Here is a 23010-nt window from a genome sequence, read left to right as displayed (position 1 = left end):
TGGTGGCTTCCCACCGGTAGGATGCCAGATATCCTGTTTCGTGTGCTGTGTCACGTGGTTAAACCAGTAGAGCCTGCGGGGTTAACTGAACTGGGGGAGATGCTAAGGTTGCATCCAAGCCCAGTATCTCTGCCTTAGGTACCAAAGGGGTAGGAAGTGGCATATGTTTCACATATGTGCCATCCGTGAAGGCTAAACTCAGCTTGTCATTTAGTTCCCAGACATATCATCACTCCAAGGGGTGATGAGATTAGGATCCACAAGTCTGTCTTGGAGCAGTTAGCAGATTTCCTATGAGACACCCCAGAGACAGGCATGAAATCATGGAAGTAGATTCCTTTTCTCTTTGTTGATGTTTTTGTTTTGTTTTATTTTTTTGAGACAAGGTCTCACTCTGTCACTCAGGCTGGATAGAGTGCAGTGGTATGGTCACAGCTCACTGCAGCCTTGACCTCCTGGGTTCACACAGTCCTCCCACCTCAGCCTCCCTAGTAGCTGGGACTATAGGTGTGGGCCACCATGCCTGGCTAATTTTTGTATTTTTGGTAGAGACAGGGTTTCATCACCTCTTCTGTGTTAGAAGCCACCTAACATGGTAACGAGCTCCTGGTCATTGGAGGCATTCAAGCAGAGACTGAACAACTTGAAAGCAGGAGAGAAAATTCCTCTTCAGAAATGATGTGTAGATCCCCTTTCAAAGGCTCCTTCCTGCCCTTGTGAGCTAGGATTCAATTTTCATGTGCAGGGTTATCAGTGCCATTCTAGCCAGCCTTCCATGCTGGCCTGAGTAGCCCACTCAGGGTCCGGGACAGGCATACTCTTCGGACCAGTCGGAGCAGTGCTGTATGTGGTCGCGGCAGAGACGCCTCGGAATACAGTCGCAGTACTTGAAGAAGGTTGAAGGACAATGCCACCACCCAGGGCCACAGGGTGGGCACACAGTCACTGGGGAGACAAGAGCCAGCAGGAGAGCAGTTGCTGTGTCCTGGAATGCTCTGTGCAGCAGGGCACTCCCTAGTTCTGAAACCTGCTCCCCACGGCCCCAACCTATCTAATATGGGTTGAGTGTGTTCCTAGTTTTCCTGCAGCAGAGAGAATCTAGACTCCACAGCTCACAGACTCCACAGCTCACAGGCTATGTGACCTTGCTCACCCTGTCTGAACCTGTTTCCTAGTGTGCTCAAGCTTGTTATTAAGCAAAGGATGTCAGGCAAAGTCCCAGGCACATGGTAAAGGCTGCAATATGAATGGATGCCCTTCCTTACCCTAAGTCCAGCCACATTTACCTGCCATGACTCCCCGAGAGTGCTCCTAGCCTTCTCTCCTCTGCTCAGGCCTCTGGCATTCCTCCCCACACACCCAGCCTCTGCCTACTGAAACCTGTCTATTCTTGGTCTTCCTGAATGCTACCTCTTCTGAGAAGTCTCCCTTGATTCCTCCAGGTCCCCAGCATCTCCTTTTGGCATCAGCATGATGTAAGTCCTGGGGGTACGACACATGCTTGATTCCTGATGTCCCCCACCTGAATCTGATACCAGGTGTGTTCTGAGCACCCCACCAGTGCTCAGAAAATGTTTGTTGATTGACCACTGGGGAAGAGATTGAGAGGAAACTCTAGGGCAGCTATAGGCCTTGGGACTTGGATCAGGAGGCCTGGGTTCACACCTGAGCTCCCTTCCTGTCATGCACTGTACTAATTTTCTCTGCTCAAAGCCTCAGTTTACTTACAAACAAATTGGGGCTGGTGATTCCTGCCCTGCTTTCCTCACAGGGTTATTGGGAGGTGCAGAGATGAGGGAATCCCAGGTTCAAATCCCAGCAGGGTCACGTATGTACTCCTTGCATGACCACCTTCTGGGACCCAGTTTTCTCATCTGCGCCCTTGAAGGCGACTTCCCCACTGCAGAAGAATGAGCCTCCAGAAGTCACTTAGAGTGGTAGTGAGTACCCCACCACAGGATGTATTCAAGCAGGGGTAGAAAACTTCTTCCTAGGATGCAGAGAAGGCATGCAAAGGGGAGCCCTAGAGATTCCCTGGTCACCCTTTGCCCTCTGGCTGCTGCCCAGCCACCGGCTTCAGCCCAGCCTGTGCCCAGACCCCTACCTGGGCTCAGTTCATCGGAGCAGTCCCCACAGTTGTTAGTGCCATCACATTTTTGGTCTGAGTAGATCCAGGAGGCCGGGTCTCCACAGTGGGCCACGAGGAAGCGGGGGAGGCTCTGGGGCACATCTCCTGGGACAGAGGAGGCAGGAAGAAGTTCACATCTGGTCACAGCTGTCTGAGGGTTATCTGGAGAAGGATTGGCCGCCCTGGCAGTTGCCAAACTCAGGATCAGTGACCATCCAGCCCATAAGGGTGCAAGCAGAAGGTTTCCTGGGGAGGCGGCGGAGTCAGAGGGAGAGGAGAGCTCCGTCGCTGGACAGAGGCCCAGAGAGCTGCCCCTCCCTTCCTCAGTTCCTCCCCAGTCGTGGTGTGTTCCTGCCCCACGCCACTGCTGATCCTATGCCCCTCCACAAAGAGCCTCCTTAATACCTATGCAAAACCATTCCACTTTCAAGTTCAGGTTCAAGTTCCATCACCTCCAGGAAGCCTCCTCCAACTGGAACAGCACAGGAATAAATGTGGAAGTCTTACAGTTGGGCCCCGGAGCTCAGGGGAAGTGTGTTCTGTTAGGCAGCAGTGTGATAGGGCTACCAAAAATTCACACAAACTCAGGCCGCACCACTAGAGGTAGAAAACCTCGGGCAGGGAGGGAGCAAGCTTCTGTTCCTTAGACTGCCCAGACCCAGCCAGAAGCGCCGAGGATGTTTCTGAGGCCTGTCCAGGGAGGGGGACATAGGCAGTTGGTATTTATTCTGTGGAGCATTGATGGAATGGGGAGGGCCAGGAACTCGGTCACAAGGGGGCTGACTGTGACCTAGAGAAGGGGATGCGGCCTAGACAAGAGAACCCGCAATGGGGGGCAAGGAAGTAATCTTCAAATCCATGCAGCGCCACCATGATGGCAGGGATTAAAGCATGGTCTATTGGGGCAGGGTTGACAGAAGGACAGAGTTGGAACCAATCAGGGAAGAACCACTCTGGGAGGCAGCTCTAAGTTTGGGACAAGGAAAACCTTCCCATGGAAAAACCTTCCAACCCTTGCATCTCAGGGGGTGCAAACGGAAGCCGGGTGGCCTCGGTTGGGCTTGCTAAAGAGGGGCCTGGGGATGAGCTGGGGCAAGGACTAGATGTTTTTGAAATTGCTTCTCGTCTTGAGGGTCTTTGATGCAATGACTCGCCCTCCATGAGCTCCCCTACCCCACCCACTGCACCTCTCCAGGCTGTCTCTCTCCTGTGGGGTCAGGCTTCTCTCTCCTGAGAACATTCTGGTGTCTGAGGTCCGGGGCCAGGTCTTCCCATTCATTCATTTGCTCATTCATTCAGCAAGCCATTCTGAATACCCCTCTGTGCTAGGCGCTGGGGCCCCCATATCAAGCGGACTGGGCCTGCCTCAGAGGAGTTCACAGTCTGATGGGGGCAGCAGATGTGCCAATCGAGTGACAACCAGTGTGACGAGGGCTGCGACACAGGGAACCACAGGGACTGTGGAAGCCCAAGGAGACAATTTAACCTCGTGTGGGAGTCAGGGAAAGCTTCCTGGAGGAGGTAACACTTGAACTCTGCCTTGAGGGATGAATACGGGTTCTCTGGGAGTGGAGATGCACAGGGTGAAGGCATTCCTTAGTGGGGGCATGTATGTCCCTGACTGGGACCAGGTCGGGGCAGGCGTTCCTGGCTGAAGGCACTGGAGCATCAAAACCATGGGGACGTGAAGGTGCCTGGTGTGTTCAGGGATGACTGAGCTTCAGTATGGCTGCAGAGATAATTAGGCTGTGGGGGAACCCCTGGGAGGGGCAGCACCGAGCGGGTACTCACGGCACAAGCTCTCATCCTCATCCTCGCCGTGGGTACAGGTGCAAACGCCATCACAGACCCCACTGGCTGGAATGCAGCTCCTCTGGTCATGGCACAAGAAGCCTGTCCTATTTGTCAGTGTTATACAAGCTTGGGCTCCTGAATGGGTAGGGGAAGGCCCTGGAGGGTCAGGGGTGGTGCTCACAAGGACAAACTTTCCTCACCTGAACTCCACCTAGAGCTGGCCTGAGGGGCTAGAGCAGTGGGGGGGATGAACCCAGCGCCATCAATGGGGTTCAAGCCCCAGCTCTACCCACTGCCGGCTGCCTGATCTTGGGCAGATGACCTGACCACCTTGAGTCTCAGGTTGTCTGCAACATGGGGATCATAGCACACACCCCGTGGGACTGTTGCGGGGATTAAATAAAACCATCTCTGTGAAGAAACATAGAACAGAAAATGTGCAGGACAAGTAATGGTTCTCTCCTGTATTGAAAACTTATTTACAGTGTCACGGGAAGCTTCTGAGGACAGTGTTCAATTAAGTGAAGTGGTTGTAATGGTGAAGCTCCTGGTATGAGGTTAGAGTGTCAGAAGCAATATACTTGGGCTGGCTGGAGGGCCATATGTCATAATTCCTTCTATCTGGGCACAACTGCAAAGCACTTTCATATCTTTATTCTATAGTTCCCCAAACACCCCTGAGACACGTCATCATTGGCCCCCCATATGGGAGGAGAAAAGGAATACCCACTCCTAGGGCTGCCGCAAAGAATTAAAAGACGGAAACCTGCGGACAAGGTAGGGGGAACCCCTTGGCCCCACGTGTGTATACGTGTGCATAATTGGGGATGGGAGCCGGTTTGTGCATTTGTGTTTGTGCATGCGTGAACCACCTCTCAGTCCCTGGGCAGCCTCAGCTAGTGTGGGTTGGGGGACGGGGGAGCAACTCTCAGAGACACTCATGTTGACACAGACACACACACAGATGCACACACACATGAACACATGCTCACACACAGCTGCACCTACATGCACACTCACAGATACACAGACAACAGATGTGCACACATGCACTGACACACACATGCTCTCACACAGACATGAACATGCATACACAGACAGCTGCATATACTCATAGACACACAAAACACACAGGTGCGTGCACGGACTCATGACTGCAGCTGCTCATGTATTCGCATCCACCTCAGGGCCTGTGTTCCTGCACAGGCAGCGGGAGAGCTCAGCCCCTGCCTCAGCCCTCTACACCCACCCTGCCCGGCTGCAGAGCCATCCTGCAGAAACATCCACCTGGTGACACTTGCCCCCAGCTTAATCTCCTGTGGCTCCTGGACTATGACCTCCCTTCTCGGTGCAGCCTGTGAGGCCCTTGGCCCCACTTGTCACTCTAGCCCTTCCTGCACACTGGCCTCTTGCAGTCTCTTCTTCTCTTCCTGCTTCCTCCCACCCCTCAGGGCTCCACACATGCTGTTCCCTGTTCCTGGGATGCTTTTCCTGGCATCCCCCCACTACTAATACCCATTGTGCCTACCCTGACTCCTCAACGGGGCTAGACTCTCAGGGATCCCAGGGACCCTGCTGTAATATGTATTCATGTCGAGACTGCTCTCAGAACAATTATTAGCTCCATGAGGGCAGGCACTGTCTTGGGGTTGTTCACCCCTGAAGCTGGGGCTGCAGGCATGTATGGGATGTGACCCTGTCCCCCATGGTGGAGATGGACACACAGATGTATAGCACTACCCCAGGGTGCCCAGGCCAGGGGAAGAGGAAGTATAGGGACTGTGGGGCTGAGAAGAGGCTTGTAACCCAGCCTGGGGGTCTAGGAAGACATCCTGGAGGAGGTGACTTCAGAGCTGGATCCTCTCGGTAACCATGTCACAGATGTGCAAATGGAGGCTCAGAGACTGGTACAGTCAGTGTGTGTGCAGGTGTCTGTGCGTGCACCTTAAGGAATTTGTCCAAAGTCATCTGGTAGAGAAGCCAGGCAGGTCGGGGCTCCCTCATCTCTCTGTGCCCCCCCATGCCCTTCCCACCGGGTCTGACCCACCCTTTCTTGGCTGCCCTGACCGGGGGTGCGTGATGGGAGTCCAAGGATGGTGACCAAGGCGATGAGGGCGGCCAGAGTTGCCAGGAGGAACAGCAGAGAGGCAGAGAGGCAGGCCCTGCGACGCGAGCAGCAGAGGGGGCCGCAGCCTGCTGTGTGGGGGGAAACAAGCCCGGGGGTGGTGGTGATGAGGGCCAGCACTGGGAACAGGGTGCTCCCTTCCCGCCATGCCCGCTGCAAGCAGCCTGTCCCCAACCAGGGTGAGCAGAGCAGGGATGGCTTCCCTGGAGGAGCAGCTCCCAAGCCCTCCGTGATGCTCTTTGATGCTCTTTGTTCTGCCTGTGGGCCCACTCCACTAGATGCCACCCTGGCCGGGGCCCACAGATGACTGAATGGCAGAGGCGGACAGCCTCCTCTCCCACCCGCCATCAGGTGACCTCCTCAGGACACTGGGAGAGATGGACGCCTGTGTGTCCAGCCCCCAACTTGGGGCAGAAGCTCCATTAGGCCCTTCATAACCATGGTCTTTATTTTTCAAAACAAACTTTTATTTTATCAATGAGGAAACTAGGGCTCAAGAAGAAAAGATTCAGGTCACCCCGGGTAGAGCTGGCGTGTGAATCTACACCTGTTTGATGCCAAAACCCATGCCCTTTTCACTGTCCCAATTGACTGTTCATTCTGGAGTCTGCTGGGATGCAGGTTGGAATCCCAGCTCTACCACATCCTATCTGGGCCACACTGAGTAAGCCACTTCACTTCCCTGTGCCTCAGATTCCTCATGTGGAAAATGGGGACCACAGTAGCTACCTCTGAGTTTGTTGAGAGGATTAGAATTTGTTGAGTTAATGTGTTAGAACAGTGCTCAGCACATAGTAAGTGGTGAGTATGAGCTATTATTATTGCTTTTTAAAAAATTATTATTTTTTATATTTTAGGGATAGGGTCTGGCTCTGTTGCCCACGCTGCAGTGCAGTGGTGTGATCGTAGTTCACTGCACCCTGTAAGTCCTAGGCTCAAGCAGTCCTCCTGCCTCAGCCTCCCAAAGTGCTGGGACAACAGGCGTGTACCACCGTGTCTGGTCTATTATTGCTTGTTGAGGACTTACCATGTGCCGCGCCTTATTCTAAGTGCTACGGAGATAGCAGTGACAGGGGACCTCCCTACTCTTGTAGAACTGCACTTTAATTCTCCTTTAATTCTCTCCTGCTTACAAAATAATAAAAGAAGGCTTTACTGAGGACCTCCTGGGTACCCTGCTGTGCAGCTTGCCCTGGTCCTTGTCCTCTGCAGCTTGTTATTGCACTTAGAAGGCAAGGCATGGACATGTCTGAAGGAGCATGGGAGCTACTGACCTGCCACAGGTACCTCAGAGAAAGGGGCAGGAGCAGGTGTGATTCATCCCTGTGACCCCAGAACCCAGCCTAGAGCCAGGCATGTGGTGGGGGCTTTTGTTTTTTGCATTTTTTTGAGATGGAGTCTCGCTCTATTGCCCAGGCTGAAGTGCAGTTGCATGATCTCGACTCACTGCAACCTCTGCCTCCCGGGTTCAAGCGATTCTCCTGCCTCAGCCTCCCGAGTAACTGGGATGACAGGTGCCCACCACCATGCCTAGCTAATTTTTGTATTTTTAGTAGAGACGGGGTTTCACCATGTTGTCCAGGCTGGTCTTGAACTCCTGACCTCAGGTGATCCGCCTGCCTTGGCCTCCCAAAGTGCTGGGATTATAGGTGTGAACCACCGTGCCGGGCCTGGGGCTTTGTGAACACTGTGAATACGCTGACCCAGGGGCCCGGGAGACAAGGGAAGGCCCCCAGTATGGGTCAGTCCAGGTTATTTCCAATCCATTCACATTCCCAATGCAGTGTCCTCAGAAGCAGAGTGGGATTTCCACAGGCAGAAGAGGAGGGTGCAAAGAGAGGGCATTCCAGGCAGAGGGCGTGGCAGGAATAAAGGCCTGGTGGTTGCAGGTGGCCTGGGGCTGTGGGACTCCAGGATGGAAGTGCATTGGGAGGGGAGACAATAGCAGGAGAGGCAGCATAAATCTAAAACCTGTCATCTCTACAGCCCTAGCTGGTGGCTCTTTGGCCATCAGCAACCTGGGTAAACTCAGGTAACCAGGGAGGCAGCGTGACTCCGGGCAGGGAGAGGTGTCCTGATCAGCCAAGCAGCTCCTCAAATATTTGTACAGCACAGACCATGCGCAAGGTGGGGCAACGGGAGAACCCGCGGAACCAAGGCCCCTGCCCAGGTGAAGCTGTTGCACTTCAAAGCCAGAAAGCCCTTAGGTGCCAGTCCCCTTCCTGGACCGATGAGGAGAAGGAGGCGATTCTTTCCACAACCGCCCCCATCATGAGTCAGGACTTGGAAATAAACAGACACCAGCTTGGAGCAACAGAAGCCCTGGGGCTTTGTAACCAGAGACACCTCAGTTCACATTTGAACCCTGCCCTCCAACCTCCCGGCTGTGTGACCTTGGCCTGGTTACCCAACTTCTTTTCGTTTCAGCTGCCTCATCTGTTATTGCCCCATAACAGGGTCCCTGTCTCAGAGCTGTGCTGAGGATTAAAGGGATCGTGCAGCACCAGGCACATAACTGGGGTGGGATTCTTCACAGCTGGTATTTTAATCTGCCTCTCTCAGTGTGTTTCCTCATTGATCAAATGTGGGCCAAGCCAAGGCATATACAAAGCTCAGTACATGTGTATTTCTTCCTTCTTCTGTTTTCAGAAGGGTGAAGAGAACTGTCCTGGTCACATTGTGGGCCAGTGGTACATAATAGGGCTAAATAAATGTGTCACTTTATCCCTCAGAGGTAAAGAGAATTGCCCAGGTCACCCAGTGAGTCAGGAATTTGGTGCTGGTTCTTTTCCCTGTGTTAGAGGAGAGCACTGTATGCAGTTTGATGCCTGTGAGGTAGGCAGCACACAGTAGGTGCTTAATACATGCATGTGCGTGGAGAGAATGAATAACCCTATTAAGCAAGTGACTGTCAGCATGGCCGGCCAGGAAGCTGGGAGCAGACATTAACCTGGAAGCAGAGGTCTGAAGGAAAGCGGGAGCCTCGAAGCCTCCTCATGCCTCTATAGCCAACTGCCAGCTTCAGAGGAGCCCCACAGGGCACTGGTCCCGGGCCCTCCGGTTCTTTACCTTCCCCTTCAGGGTGGGCTTTGGGTCCAGCAGCAGCGTAGTCATTCTCTCCCTGCCCAAGAGAACAGAGTGAGGGGTGGGCTTAGGTGAGGTGAGCTCCAGCCTCAGGGAGGCAGACAACAGGGTTTTCAGAGGGGTCACTGAGAGAGTCTTAGGTGGAACCACGGGTCCCTCACACCCCAGCATGCTTACACCCCAGATGCTTCATGCCCGCTTCCTATCTCCACACCTTTGCCTGTGCTGTGCCCTCTGCCTGGAATGCCTTTTTCTCTGCTGTCCCCCTGACAAACATTCATCCTTCAAACCGGCTTGGGCAGCAACTCCTGGGTGAGGCTTTCCCTGATACCCTCCTCCCCAGTAAAGCTGGCCGCTCTCCCCTCCCATCCACCCGGCTCCTCTGTTTCCATACCAGCACTTGCCACCTGGACTGTATAGCTGTGTCACTGGTAGGGTCCCCTACACCCTGGGAGTGAGCCCCGGGGCAGGCCGGGGGCTGATTTTCCTCCGTGTCTCCCATGTATGCCCACTCTGTACTGCCCACTCTTCATCCCAAGCTTTGCTCTCCCAAGACCAGGAGCCTGGTCAGGGCAACTCTTTCCTGGGGACAGCTCTCACCTGGGGACAGCTCTTACCTGGGGACAGCTCTCACCTGGGGACAGCTCTTACCTGGGGACAGCTGTTACCTGGGGACAGCTCTCACCTGGGGACAGCTCTCACCTGGGGACAGCTCTCACCTGGGGAAGACCTTGTTCATGTCTTCAGCTTCCAGCTCCCTGGCCAGGGCTGTGTGCAGAGAGCTCAGCACGGGTTCCCTGCCTTGTCCCCAGGGCCAATCTGGAGGAGGGACAGGTGGGAGGCCTTGTCCAGGCCACAGCCTCCCTGTGGGCAGTCCCCTGCCACCTGCCTTCCAAGCAGAGGCAAGGAAAGGAGCGCCCCGCTCCAGCCAGGCTATTCCCTCATCTGCCATCTGACAGCAACATTGCGAGGCTGGAATCTTCATCCCCGTTCCACAGATGAAGAGTCAGAAGTTCAGAGAGGGAGAAACAGCCCCAAGTCTCACAGCACATGGGAGGAGTGAAACCCAGAAACTTTTCAGGAAGTGCATTGTCCTCCACATCAGTGATGGAACCGGAGGAGCTCAGGTTCCAGGGGTATGAAGATGCAGGCAGAAACTCCCAGAATTAATGTTTCTGTGGCTAGAAAGTAGGGGTCATTTTCTCATTGATGTTCTTCTGTTCAACTACATAGGTAACCTAGATTGAAAGAATATGCATTTTCCACTAAAATTATAAAGCAAAAGTAATTTTAAATTATTTCACTTAGAAACGTGGCAATGTGAATTTTTACTGTCCCTGAGGTGGTGCCCGAGGTAGGGAAGAGGTGGGAGGTTGGTTGCTTGCCTGAACAACCCCTTCTATGCCCCCAGGGAGTGGGTTTCCCTAGTAGCCTGTCCCACTGCTGAGCAAACCAAGGCCCTGGAATCTTGAGGAACAGGTCCAAGGACCCGGTCCAAGGGAGGAGAGGTGTCTACCTCCAGAAATGAGCTCAGGAGTTCTTGCACCTGCCTCTGATGCCCATAGATTTTCCAACCTGCAATCAGCCTTTTCTTTTGCATTGGAAAATAAAATGATGAATCCACGTGGGGCCAAGTGGGAGGCGCAGACACAGGGGCAGCCCTTGGGAGGCAGGAAGTAACACTCTGAAGAGCTGAGCCCTCGGCCAGGAGAACGGGACTCTCATTAGGGCCCTACCACTGGCTCTGACGGGCTGCTCACTCCCCTTCCCTGTGCCTCAGTTCCTTCATCTAGAAAATAAGGATGTAAACTAGATGAAGGGGGTGTTTTAGTTTAAGGTTACCCAGAATCAGACTGTAAGACAAGATGTGAGGGCAAGTAGATTTAACTGGGAGTGATCCCAGGAAATGCTGGTTGTGGGATGAGGGAAATGAGACAGGGAAGAGAAGGATCCAATAACAGGCGTGTTATGAAGCAGGTTCCCGCTGTGGGCAAGTGGAATTTAGCCCTGCTGGGGCACTCGGGGAAGCCAGGGGAGAAGATGCACCTCAGAGTTATCCCACTCAAGGTCGGGGGAACTGGGGTATTAATCTGCCAGCTTCTGCCAGTCCTGGTTGAGAACGGCCAGAGGAGGCCAGGCATGATGGCTCATCCCAGCACTTTGGGAGGCAGAGGCGGGTGGATCACCTGAGGTCAGGAGTTCAAGACCAGCCTGGTCAACATGGTAAAACCCTGTCTCTACTAAAAATATTAAAAATTAGCTGGGCATGGTGGTGGACACCTGTCATCCCAGCTACTCGGGAGGCTGAGGGAGGAGAATCGCTTGAACCTGGGAGGTGGAGGTTGCAGTGAGCCAAGATTTCGCCATTGCACTCCAGCCTGGGCAACAAGAGCGAAACTTCGTCTCAAAAACAAAAAAAGAGACTAGCCAGAGGGTGTTCATTCCTTGCACCTCTGGGCTGCCTTAGGAAAGGAGATGCCAGTGTTGGCAACTTGGCAACTGCATGCTAGGCTAATATGTCCTGAAATGGAAAGGGTTGATAGCATGGGCAGGGCACCCATGGTCCCTGCTAAAGACACTAACTAGATTTTATATGGCATGCCAACTGCAACTGATGGGAAAAGGCTCTCTGGAACATGGGTTCAGGACTGTGATTGACCAGTGATGCCTGCCATGGGTGTAAGAGTGGAGAGGGGTATCAGACATGATGACCATTTGCCATTCCTGAACCTATTAATGCCCTTCAGCCTCTGGCCTTCCTTGACTCTGTGATTCTTAAGTGTTCCTCTAAAAAAAGACTCCTCGGGGCTTTGAAATGCCCTTTTGTCTGCTGAGTCCGGATACAGCCACATACAATTGTGCTGAAAGCACTGTGCTCTCCAGGGCTCAGCGTGTCACCAAGAACCCTTGGGGGAAAGGCAGCAAGGGGCCTGGTGACATGAAGGAGAGGCCCTGGTGCCTCAATTCTTGAACTTCCTGGAATCATATCCCCTCCAATTCAGTCTCACTCTCTTTTTTTTTTTTTTTTTTTTTTTGAGATGGAGTCTCGCTGTGTCTCCCAGGCTGGAGTGCAGTGGCGTGATCTCGGCTCACTGCAAGCTCCGCCTCCCGGGTTCACGCCATTCTCCCGCCTCAGCCTCCCAAGTAGCTGAGACTACAGGCGCCCGCCACCACGCCCGGCTAGTTTTTTGTATTTTTAGTAGAGACGGGGTTTCACCATGTTAGCCAGGATAGTCTCGATCTCCTGACCTCGTGATCCACCCGCCTCGGCCTCCCAAAGTGCTGGGATTACAGGCTTGAGCCACCGCGCCCGGCCTCAGTCTCACTCTCAAGGGGAGGGCACGGATGGAATGGAGGCAGATATTATTTACTGAGCAGCTACTGTGCTCTAGACACTACACCGCCGCCTTACACACGCCCTCTCCCTTGATCTTCACAACAACTCTGTAAGATAGGTAATATTATTACACCCACCTGACAGAGGTGGAAACTGGGTTCAGAGAGGTTAAGTAACTTGCCAAAGCCACACAGTGAGTAAACAGCAGAGCAGAGATTTTAACCCAGGTCAGTTTTGACTCCATGCCTGTGGACCTGTGGAGTTGATTCGCACTCCTTCCCTTGTGGATGAGAATTTCTGATGATCACATGTCCGTCAACACTTAGTACCATCAGACTTTCTGGCTTCCACCAGCCTGACAACTGTGAAATACTATCAGTGCTGTCAGAATTTGCAGTCCTCTTTTGCTTAACCTCAGACGTGTCTCATTCTAAAGCAGGGAGAGGCTGGGTGCTGTGGCTCGCACCTGTAATCCCAGCACTTTGGGAGGCCAAAGTGCGCAGATCACTTGAGATCAGGAGTTTGAGACCAGCCTGGCCAACATGGTGAAACCCCATCTCTACTAAAAATACAAAAATTAGTTGGGCATGGTGGTGCATGCCTGTAATCCCAGCTACTTGGGAGGCTGAAATGGGAGAATCGCTTGAACGAACGGAAGGCAGAAGTTGCAGTGAGCCGAGATCGTGCCACTGCACTCCAGCCTGGGTGACAGAGCGAGACTCTGTCTCAAAATAAATAAATAAATAAATAAACAAAGCAGGGAGAATGGTGAGTGATGGATGCAGAGTTCTAGCAGCAGCTTAAGGTGATGCCCATATGAGGGTTAGAGGAGGAAATTGAAAAGAGTGGAAACAGGGCTGCCAAAGTCCCTCAGGGAAACTCAGAATTTGATCAGCAGAGTCAAAGGGACCTGAGGCTCGGAAAGCACAACGGCCTCATTTTACAGAAGGGGGATCTAAAGTCTGGAAAGAAGAGGGGACTTGCGCAAGGCCATACCATGGTCAGTGCCCTAGCACAGCGAGCACTCCTTCCACAGCAGCAGATGGCCTCAGGAACATTGGCATGTGCAGCCTCAATTTTTTTCTTTTTTTTTTTTTCCGAGACGGAGTCTCACTCTGTTGCCCAGGCTGGAGTGCAGTGGCACGATCTTGGCTCACTGCAAACTCTGCCTCCCAGGTTCATGCCATTCTCCTGCCTCAGCTTCCGAGTAGCTGGGACTACAGGCGCCCGCCGCCACGCCCGGCTAATTTTTTGTATTTTTAGTAAAGACAGGGTTTCACTGTGGTAGGATGGTCTCAATCTCCTGACCTCGTGATTTGCCCACCTCGGCCTCCCAAAGTTCTGGGATTACAGGTGTGAGCCACCATGCCCTGCCCAGCCTCAATTATTTTTAGCCTCACTGTCTGTCTTGCCTAGGGTAGAGGCCCCAGGCTGCCAACCTCGTGTGTCCCAGCAGTTGCTCCTGAAGGGCACGGTACAGATGCTGGGCCCACGCTGTCCCCTCCTTCAGCTCTCTTTCTGGTTAGTTAGAACTGATGGTAGGGGCTTTCACTGCCTGTTCTTGTCCTGGTGGGAGGCAGTTGTTGGGATAGTCATATCATGAAGATTAATGGCTTGGGCTGTAGTAAACGACCTCCACTTCCACCCTGCTGGGCCCTTGGCCTTGACTGGGACCCCTGGGCCAGGGCTGGGTAAACTTCTAGCAAGAGCATACGTTTTGGAGCTGATAGTCCAAATGGTTTCACCACTAGCTGAGCGATCTTGGCTGGCTCACTTAACCTCTCTGAGCTTCAACTTTCCCATCTCCCACTCTAGACTTCTTTCCCCTTATTCCTGAAGGAAGAGGAGGACAGGAGATCCTACCCCACTGGGTGGACCTCTCTGTCCTCCCTCCTCACCCAACACCATGCCAAGCCCACTCTCTTCACCTGCTCCAAAATCCTTCTCCCTGCCAGGCCCCCAGAAAAATGTTTCAAAACCTTAAGAAAAATATAGAAAGGTGGCTGGGCACGGTGGCTCACGCCTGTAATCCCAGCACTTTGGAAGGCCAAGGCGGGTGGATCACAAGGTCAGGAGATCGAGACCATCCTAGCTAACACGGTGAAACCCTGTCTGTACTAAAAAAATACAAAAAATTAGGCAAGCATGGTGGCGGGCGCCTGTAGTCCCAGCTACTTGGGAGGCTGAGGCAGGAGAATGGCGTAAACCTGGGAGGCGGAGCTTCCAGTGAGCCGAGATTGCACCACTGCACTCCAGCCTGGGTGACAGAGGGAGACTCTGTCTCAAAAAAAAAAAAAAAGAAAGAAAAAGAAAAAAATATATATATATGGAAAGGTAGGAAGAATAATGTAAATAATGTAACAAATAATCACGAATCCAATGAGTTAACGAATGTTAACATGTAGTCAGTTTTGCTCCAGATTTTTTTCAGCATAATTCAGGGCCTCTGTTGTTTTCCCCAGTTGTATTTCTTCTCCTCCCTCTCCAGAGTTGATCAGTTTCCTGAGTATGGCATGTATTCTTCGGTAACTGGTTTGTATATTTTTAACATATGGGTATATATGCATGAAAAATATGTAGTGCTAGGCCGGGCGCGGTGGCTCAAGCCTGTAATCCCAGCACTTTGGGAGGCCGAGGCGGGTGGATCACGAGGTCAGGAGATCGAGACTATCCTGGCTAACATGGTGAAACCCCGTCTCTACTAAAAATACAAAAAACACTAGCCGGGCGTGGTGGCGGGCGCCTGTCGTCTCAGCTACTTGGGAGGCTGAGGCGGGAAAATGGCGTGAACCCGGGAGGCGGAGCTTGCAGTGAGCCAAGATCACGCCACTGCACTGCACTCCAGCCTGGGAGACACAGCGAGACTCCGTCTCAAAAAAAAAAAAAAAAAAAAAAAAAAAAGAAAAATATGTAGTGCTGCCTTTATGGCTTTTTAAAAACATTTGACATAAATATCATCTTAGTGTACATATCTCTATTGCTCTTAACACACACACACACACACAGACACATCTAGTTAGTGTGCATATCTCTCCTGCTCTTTACACACAAACACACATACATACACACACACACACACACACACACACACTCACACCCCTAGAATCATAGTGTAGCAAACTGCTCTGCAAAGGGAGTGACCTTGCATTCCCATCAGTAGTATGTGAGAGCTCCTATCTCACCAGCTCTTGAAATTGCCAGACTTCCTGACACCTGCCAGTCTGGTAGGTGTGGAATGGGATGTGGTTTAACTTTCGCTTCTCTAGTTAGTCCTACTGCTACCACCAATTGCTAACATTTATGGAGTTCTTTACTTTTGTCACATACTGTACTACATGCTTTATGTATATTCACTGATTTTGTCCTCCACAGGAGATGGAGACTATTATTATTTCCATTTTACACATGAGAAAACTGAGGCACAGAGACGTGAAGTTACTTGCCCACAGTTTGCAGCCACTAAGTGGCAGAGCCAGAATTCAGACCTGGCTGGCTGAATTCACTCTTATCCTTACCTACGAATTCACTCTTATCCTCGCCACTCGAAAGTGTGGCCAGTGGATCAGCAGCACCCACATCACCTGGGAGCCGGTTAGAGATGCAGATTCCCGGGGCTCCCCAGACCTACCACACCAGAATCTGCATATTGACAAAATGCCCGGGAGATTCAAAAGCACATTACGTTGGAAAAGCACCGCCCTGCCCTATGTCGTTATGCAGCTCCTTTTAAAATACACAAGTGGATTTCCTCGCTCATGAATTGCCTTTTTGTATCTGTTGCCCATTTTTCTATGGGTGGTTGGTCTTTTCCTTATTGATTTATGAATTTCTTTATGATGGATTTGAATCATTTGTTATGTGGGCTGTAAATCTCTCTCCCAGTCTGTGGCTTGTCACTTCTTAGGATGACTTCTGCTGGCTCCTTCTGCCTTTCTAAATCCATCGTTCTTGCCAGGAGCCTTCTTTGCCTTTGCCTATACCTATATTCTTTATGCTCTGTGTCTCCTCTTAGCCTGGCTGTGGCTAAGGGAGAGTCACTGGACACGAGGTCAGCAAACCTCAGCTTGAGTCAGACAGACCTGGGTTTTCATCCTGACTCTGCCAAATTGAGACCTATCTAATTTAAGGTGGCAAGCTGTAGACTCTCTCAGTCTCAGTTTCCTCATTTGAAAAATGGGGATAAGAGGCCGGGCCAGTTGGCTCACACCTGTAATCCCAGCACTTTTGGGAGGCCGAGGCAGGCGGATCATGAAGTCAGGAGATTGAGACCACTCTGGCTAATATGGTGAAACCCCGTCTCTACTAAAAATACAAAAAAGGAGCCGGGCCTGGTGGCCGGCGCCTGTAGTCCCAGCTACTCAGGAGGCTGAGGCAGGAGAATCGCGTGGACCCCGGAGGCGGAGCTTGCAGTGAGCCGAGATTGCGCCACTGCACTCCAGCCTGGGCGATAGAGTGAGACTACGTCTCAAAAAAAAAAAAAAAAAAAAAGAAAAGAAAAAGAAAAAGAAAAAGAAAAAAGAAAAAGGAAAATGGGGATAAGAATCCTTAATTCAAAGAGTGGTGGCTGGAATGAAGTGAGTGCACATATGTGACATTGCCCTGTACCCTCTAAGGGTGGAATATTGTTTCTGGATGCCTTGGTCTGTTTCCAGTTTCGGAGATTGACCTAGGGACCTGAGAGATCTGCTTCTAGACTTGCCTATTGGTGAGGCCCAGCCTCTGCTTCAGCATAAATCATTCCTTCTCTATCCCTCCCACAACCCTGGGATACTGGCTGGCTGCCTCTCCTCTCTGTTTACTCAACTGTATAATATACAAGTTAAACCCCATCCTGCTTTCCTAGATGGATTTTTTTTAACTTTTAAGTGCAAGGATACATGTGCAGGATGTGCACGTTTGTTACACACGTAAACGTGTGTCATGGGGGTTTGTTGTACCGATTAGTTCATCACCCAGGTATTAAGCTGAGTATCCATTAGTTATTTTTTCTGATCCTCTCCCTCCTCCCACCCTCTACCTACAATTGGCCCCGGTGTGTGTTGTTCCCCTCTATGTGTCCATGTGTTCATCATTCAGCTCCCACTTATAAGTGAGAACATGTGGTGTTTGGTTTTCTGTTTCTGTTAGTTTGCTAAGGATAATGGCCTCCAGCTCCACCCATGTCCCTGCAAAGGATATAGTCTTGTTCTTTTTATGGCTGCATAGTATTCCATGGTGTATATGTACCACATTTTCTTTCTCCAGTCTGTCATTGATGGGCATTTGGATTGATTCCATGTCTTTGCTATTCGGCATAGTGCTGCAGTGAACATATGCGTACATGTGTCTTTATAATAGAACGATTTCTATTCCTTTGGGTATATACCCAGTAATGGGATTGCTGGATTGAATGGTATCTCTGACTTTAGCATTTTAGGTCTTCAAGGAAGACACTGTCTTCCACAATGGCTGAACTAATTTACACTCCCACCAACAGTGCAAAAGCGTTCCTTTTTCTCCACAACCTCAGCAGCATCTGTTATTTTTTTGACCTTTTAATAATAGTCATTCTGACTGGTATGAGATGGTAGCTCCGTGTGTGTGTGTGTGTGTGTGTGTGTGTGTGTGTGTGATGTTTTTGAGACACAGTCTCGCTCTCTTGCCAGGTTGGAGTGCAGTGGCACGATCTTGGCTCACTGCAACCTCCGCCTCCCTGGTTCAAGCGATTCCCCTGCCTTAGCATCCTGAGTAGCTGGGACTACAGGTGTGCACACCACACCCAGTTAATTTTTCTTTTTCTTTTTTTTTTTTTTTGTATTTTAGTAGAGACAGGAGTATCACCATGTTGGCCAGGATGGTCTTGATCTCCCGACCTTGTGATCCGCCCACCTCGGTCTCCCAAAGTGCTGGGATTACAGGCGTGAGCCACTGTGCCTGGCCTGTGGTTTTGATTTGCATTTCTCTGATGATCAGCGATGTTGAGCCTTTATTCATATGCTTGTTGGCGGCATGTATATATTCTTTTGAGAAGTGTCTGTTCAAGTCCATTGCCCACTTTTTAATGGGGTTGTTTTTTTCTTGTAAATTTGTTTCAGTTCCTTTAGATGCTAGATATTAGACCTTTGTCAGATGCATAGTTTGCAAATATTTTCTCCCATTCTGAATGTTGTCTGTTTACTCTGTTGACAGTTTCTTTTGCTGTGCAGAATCTCTTTGGTTTAATTAGATCCCATTGATCAATTTTTGCTTTTGGTGTTTTCATCATGAAATCTTTGCCTGTGCCTATGTCCTGAATGGCATTGCTTAAGCTGTCTTCCAGGGTTTTTGTAGTTTTGGGTTTTATATTTAAGTCTTTGATCCACTAGATGGATGTTATAAGAATCCATTTAAGGCGATAGGTGAGAGTGCTACAAAGGGCTTTGCAAATGTCATGGGGAATCAACAAACAAACCCCATATTGTGAATTACCTATTTAGACACTTTTACAAGATAGCATTATTTTTTAATGCAGATGATCCAAGTTTTATTGAAGTTTACATACTTAAGCATAAATAAATTAACAGATTTGTAGCTCCAATAATGGTGGCATGATATACACCTGGAGGTAACATTATCAACAGCTTTTGTTGAAACCTTTCATTTTCAATCAGGTGCTGATTTTTCTTCCACCCAAGTCTTCAATTATTGCTGTTCTAACACTGCAAAAACAATTCAAGCATAAAAAAGCACACAAGAGGCAGTAAAATAAGCCGAAATAATTTAAAATTGAACAAGAAAACAAAATAATTTACTCTTAAAATGACAAAAGTAAAATTAACCTCTAAACCAGGGGTCTGGTGAACTTGGATAGGAAAAATTTTAAATCTTCCTTTTCACCAACTGCTAAGTGAAATATAACATTTCCTTCAATTACGAATATAGGAAACAGTCCACAGTAGGATCAGAGTACCTGTGACTTTGTCACCAGTAGAAATGAGACATTTATATATATTACAGTTGTTAGATATTTCAAAATATGAATTTGAATTTGTAGTAATTTTAGAACCACCATGCAATCCTACTTTGTGTTAATAAATTATGTATGTTGTTGGATCATAAAACTTTGAAAATATCTTAACTGTAACATGATCAGTTTCCTTTGCAATCCTTTATATTTAGTTTTATGCATTTGAAAACATTACTATGAGAGGGGGTCCACAGGCTTCACTGGATCACCAGAAAGCTCAATGGCACAAAAAAGTTTGAAACAAAGGTCATTAATATCACAAGAAGAGAGTACTTAATAGTGAAATAGGGTGGGCATGGTAGCTCACATCTGCAATCCCAACACTTTGGGAGGCTAAGGCAAGTGGATCACCTGAGGACAGGAGTTCGAGACCAGCCTGGGTAACACGGCGAAACACCATCTTTACTAAAAATACAAAAATTAGCTGAGCATTGTGGCACCAGCTACTCGGGAGTACCAGCTACTCGGGAGGCTGAGGCACAAGAATTGCTTGAACCTGGGAGCTGTGGAAGTTGCAGTGAGTCAAGATTGTACCAGTGCACTCCAGCCTGGGTAATAGTGTAAGACTCCATCTCAAAAAAAAAAAAAAAAAAAAAAAAGTGAAATATATGAAGCTGACTTCAACAGTAACAGATTTCAGAAAAGGTCTGAAAACTGTGCTCCAGAATTTAATTACCACGAGTCCAGCTTCCCAAACAGAAGACTAAATTTCCCACTATCCCTGTCTTTACCACTGTACACACCCCCACCCTAGACTCCAGTGTAGAACAAGTAGTCAAGGAAAGAGAAATTAAAATGGTCACGCATGCAGATGATACTCAAATGCAAACATGACAGGCTTAGCAACTAGAAACCTGGTGGGAGGGGCGCAAGAGCACGCTGGGTTCCTAGAGACTGGTTGGCAAAGTAGAATTAGAGGACAGTGATAAGAAACCAGGGATCCATGGGCAGCCTTCCCAGTTTGCTTGGCAACATTCTGTTGCCAGGCTGTGACCAGGACTCAGAGCCCAGTCCTAGGTTTACCATCCAGACAGCAATGTGGGGGAGCAGAGATAGCGTTATAGAGAAAAGTTTAAAAATATAAGTAAAATGAAAGGAAATAGTATTCTTGGGTGTTCAAAAAAGTACTCTGAGGCTAAGATTATTGTTGGCCTCTGGACTTGCCCTCACTGGTCTATCTTCCACATTGCTATCTGAGTGAATCATTCCAACACTGTATGGAACCCTCTTGCTTAAAATCTTTCAGTGGCTCTCTACTGTGTTCAGGATGAAGTGCAGGTTTAAGGTGCAGGTTTATTATCTGGTCTGCCTAGCCCCATCTTTTGTCATGCTTTTGTATGCTTTATCACGGCCTACTCAACAATCTGCAGTGCCCCACCGTCTGGCCTCTAGGTCTTTGAGCACAGTGTCCCCACTGTCTGGTACATTGCTCACTGTATTGTGTTTGGCTTCCCCTTTCTCTCCAGGTTTAAGCTTGGCTATCACTTTCTCCCAGAAGTCGTCCTGTGTGCTCCCATAATGCACAGAGCCCCTCCTATGTGCTCTGTGCTTGTCTGGTCATAGCACTTACCACAATAATAGTCTCCTTTAGAGTCTGAGCAACCGGAGTCAGGCACTAGGTCTTACTGTGGTCCTAGCATTTAGCATAGGGCCCGCCATTCAGGATCTCAGGTGGTTGTTGAATGGTTAAATTGTGGACCTATAAAGGCAGAGCTGAGCAAAATTACTGCCTTGGTGTGGTGGTGACAGTAACTGGAAATCTCTGTCAATGATTGCCTACATGTGGACTTGATATTTGAGTCCACAAAAATTATAATGGAACTACTTTATATCTTTAAAAAATTCATAACAATAACGGCTCATTTATCTAAGATAAATCCAGACAGACTAATAACAAAGGGTAAATTGTTTGCTTCTGGCTGGAAGATAAGCTCAGACAGTGCAGGGTTTTGTGCTGATCAGCACCTCAGATTGCCTAATGATGCACCACAGGGATTTCTGAGATAAGATTGACCAGATCATCTAGTAATTTCTGATTTACTACAAAACATATCATAAATGAAAGGTGCCCGCGAAGTTTTGTGAAAAAACTAGGAATCTAGGCCTAGATCATTCATTATGGTGATTAGGACTGTTTTAATGTAATTGCCTGAATTAGCATGTCTCTTAGATGAGGGACCTGAGCCAAGAAGGACCTTAGAAGTCTGGGAGGTTTGAACCAGAGACCGAAGGGTCTGGAGAATTTGCCTAGGACCAAGACCAGATTCTCAAGATGCTTTCTGTGTGGTAGGAAATAAGACTATGACTGTTTTATGGAAACAAGGAGCTAAGTAAACTCGGGCACATCCAAGAAGGGCAAAACCGTTACTTTAGGAGAAGGGGCTTGGAAGCTCAGTTTTGTTGCTTTGGTTGGGATTTTCAAGATCGGAAACATTTTTATGCTGTATATATTTTGGGGATTTTTTTTCAAAAGTAAGATCTTTCTTCTCAAAAGCAGATTCTGTGCTTCAGAATTTAATTATCACAAGGAGTCAGAAAATCAACACTACAATCCAGCTTCCCAAACAGAAGACTAAATTTCCCATTATCTCAATCTTTATCACTGTACGTACCCCCACTCTAGACTCTAGTATAGAACAAGTAGTTAAGGAAAGAGATTAAAATGGTTACTCGTGCTGATAGTACTCCAATACAAACATCAGTCTGGCTTAATTATGCTAAAAAAGAGGAGACAAATATTTGAGTGCCTACTAAATATCAAGAATGTCTTGGTATTTTCACATATAAGGAATTCTCTCAAGAGGGGTGATATTTGTCTAAACTTGGATCAATACTTTCAAGAGAAATGAAGGTATCTCAGGCACTTCTCAGTCAGGAAGCAAAGAGAAATGAAACCAAGGGAAGGTGGAAGAATATAGGACAACTGTACAATTGCTCCTTCTTTTTTTTTTTAAAAGAGATGGGAGTCTCATTATATTGCCCAGAATGGTCTTGAACTCCTGGCCCCAAGTGATCTAGATAATTCTTTGTTTTGTTTTTATAAGGGAGGGTCTTTTCTAACAGCAGGCTCTCTGATTCCTGCGAGACAGCAGCATTTTATATGTTTCTCCCTGTTTGCTTCACTGGATGCATTACAATTAAACCTGTGCCTGATTAAGGAAACTAAGTATGCACTCATGATGGGAGACAAAACAACAGGGCTTTTTATTTTTTTAAAGGTAACTCCTATCCACTCCCCATGTTTTAGACATAGTCCCCATATTTACTTGTATTTTTTTGTACAGAGAGGGACTTGCTGTGTTGCCCAGGTTGGTCTTGAACTCCTGACCTCAAGTGATCCTCCCACCTTGGCCTCCCAAAGTGCTGGGATTACAGGCATGAGCCACTGTGCCTGGCTGAGTCCCCATGTTTTATCCCATGTTTTCTAACAAAAATAAGAAAGAAACAATGACTGCTTGACAATGACTGCTAATTCCTCCTTTCTTCCCCATCTGGATGTGTTCACAACTTTCTATCATCCAAATCTAGACAAACCTAAAAATAAAACCCTACACTTT

At 49.1% G+C, this 23010-nt stretch overlaps 1 protein-coding gene across 4 annotated transcripts; it reads right to left on the bottom strand.

Moving 5' to 3' along the window:
• Positions 1-747: 747 nt before the first annotated feature.
• LDLRAD1 (low density lipoprotein receptor class A domain containing 1) lies at positions 748-9870 on the bottom strand. 4 transcript variants are annotated; one of them, XM_028846931.2, is made up of 6 exons: positions 9854-9870; positions 9117-9172; positions 5990-6118; positions 3920-4057; positions 2105-2233; positions 748-945 (listed from the first exon to the last, which is right to left on the bottom strand). In XM_028846931.2, the coding sequence occupies exons 1-6, from the start codon at positions 9868-9870 to the stop codon at positions 797-799; spliced, it is 618 nt and encodes a 205-aa protein (XP_028702764.2). In that variant the 3' UTR covers positions 748-796. The 4 variants fall into 4 exon arrangements, with proteins under 4 accessions (XP_028702764.2, XP_077812585.1, XP_077812589.1 ...); XM_077956459.1 differs by lacking the exon at positions 5990-6118; XM_077956463.1 differs by lacking the exons at positions 3920-4057; positions 5990-6118.
• Positions 9871-23010: the final 13140 nt, after the last annotated feature.

The sequence above is a fragment of the Macaca mulatta genome, chromosome 1 (genome assembly GCF_049350105.2).
Source record: "Macaca mulatta isolate MMU2019108-1 chromosome 1, T2T-MMU8v2.0, whole genome shotgun sequence".
Taxonomy (NCBI): Eukaryota; Metazoa; Chordata; class Mammalia; order Primates; family Cercopithecidae; genus Macaca; species Macaca mulatta.
Note: the sequence above shows the minus strand (reverse complement) of the source record. Positions and strands in the feature narration are given on the sequence as shown.

What these genes read in the sequence shown, in the direction of transcription:
- LDLRAD1 (XM_028846931.2), bottom strand. An exon ending in AGCCCACCCTGAAGGGGAAG is followed by an intron (nt 6,119 to 9,116) that starts GTAAAGAACCGG and finishes CCCCCCACACAG; the next exon opens with CAGGCTGCGGCCCCCTCTGC. An exon ending in CTCCGATGAACTGAGCCCAG is followed by an intron (nt 946 to 2,104) that starts GTAGGGGTCTGG and finishes TTGTCTCCCCAG; the next exon opens with TGACTGTGTGCCCACCCTGT.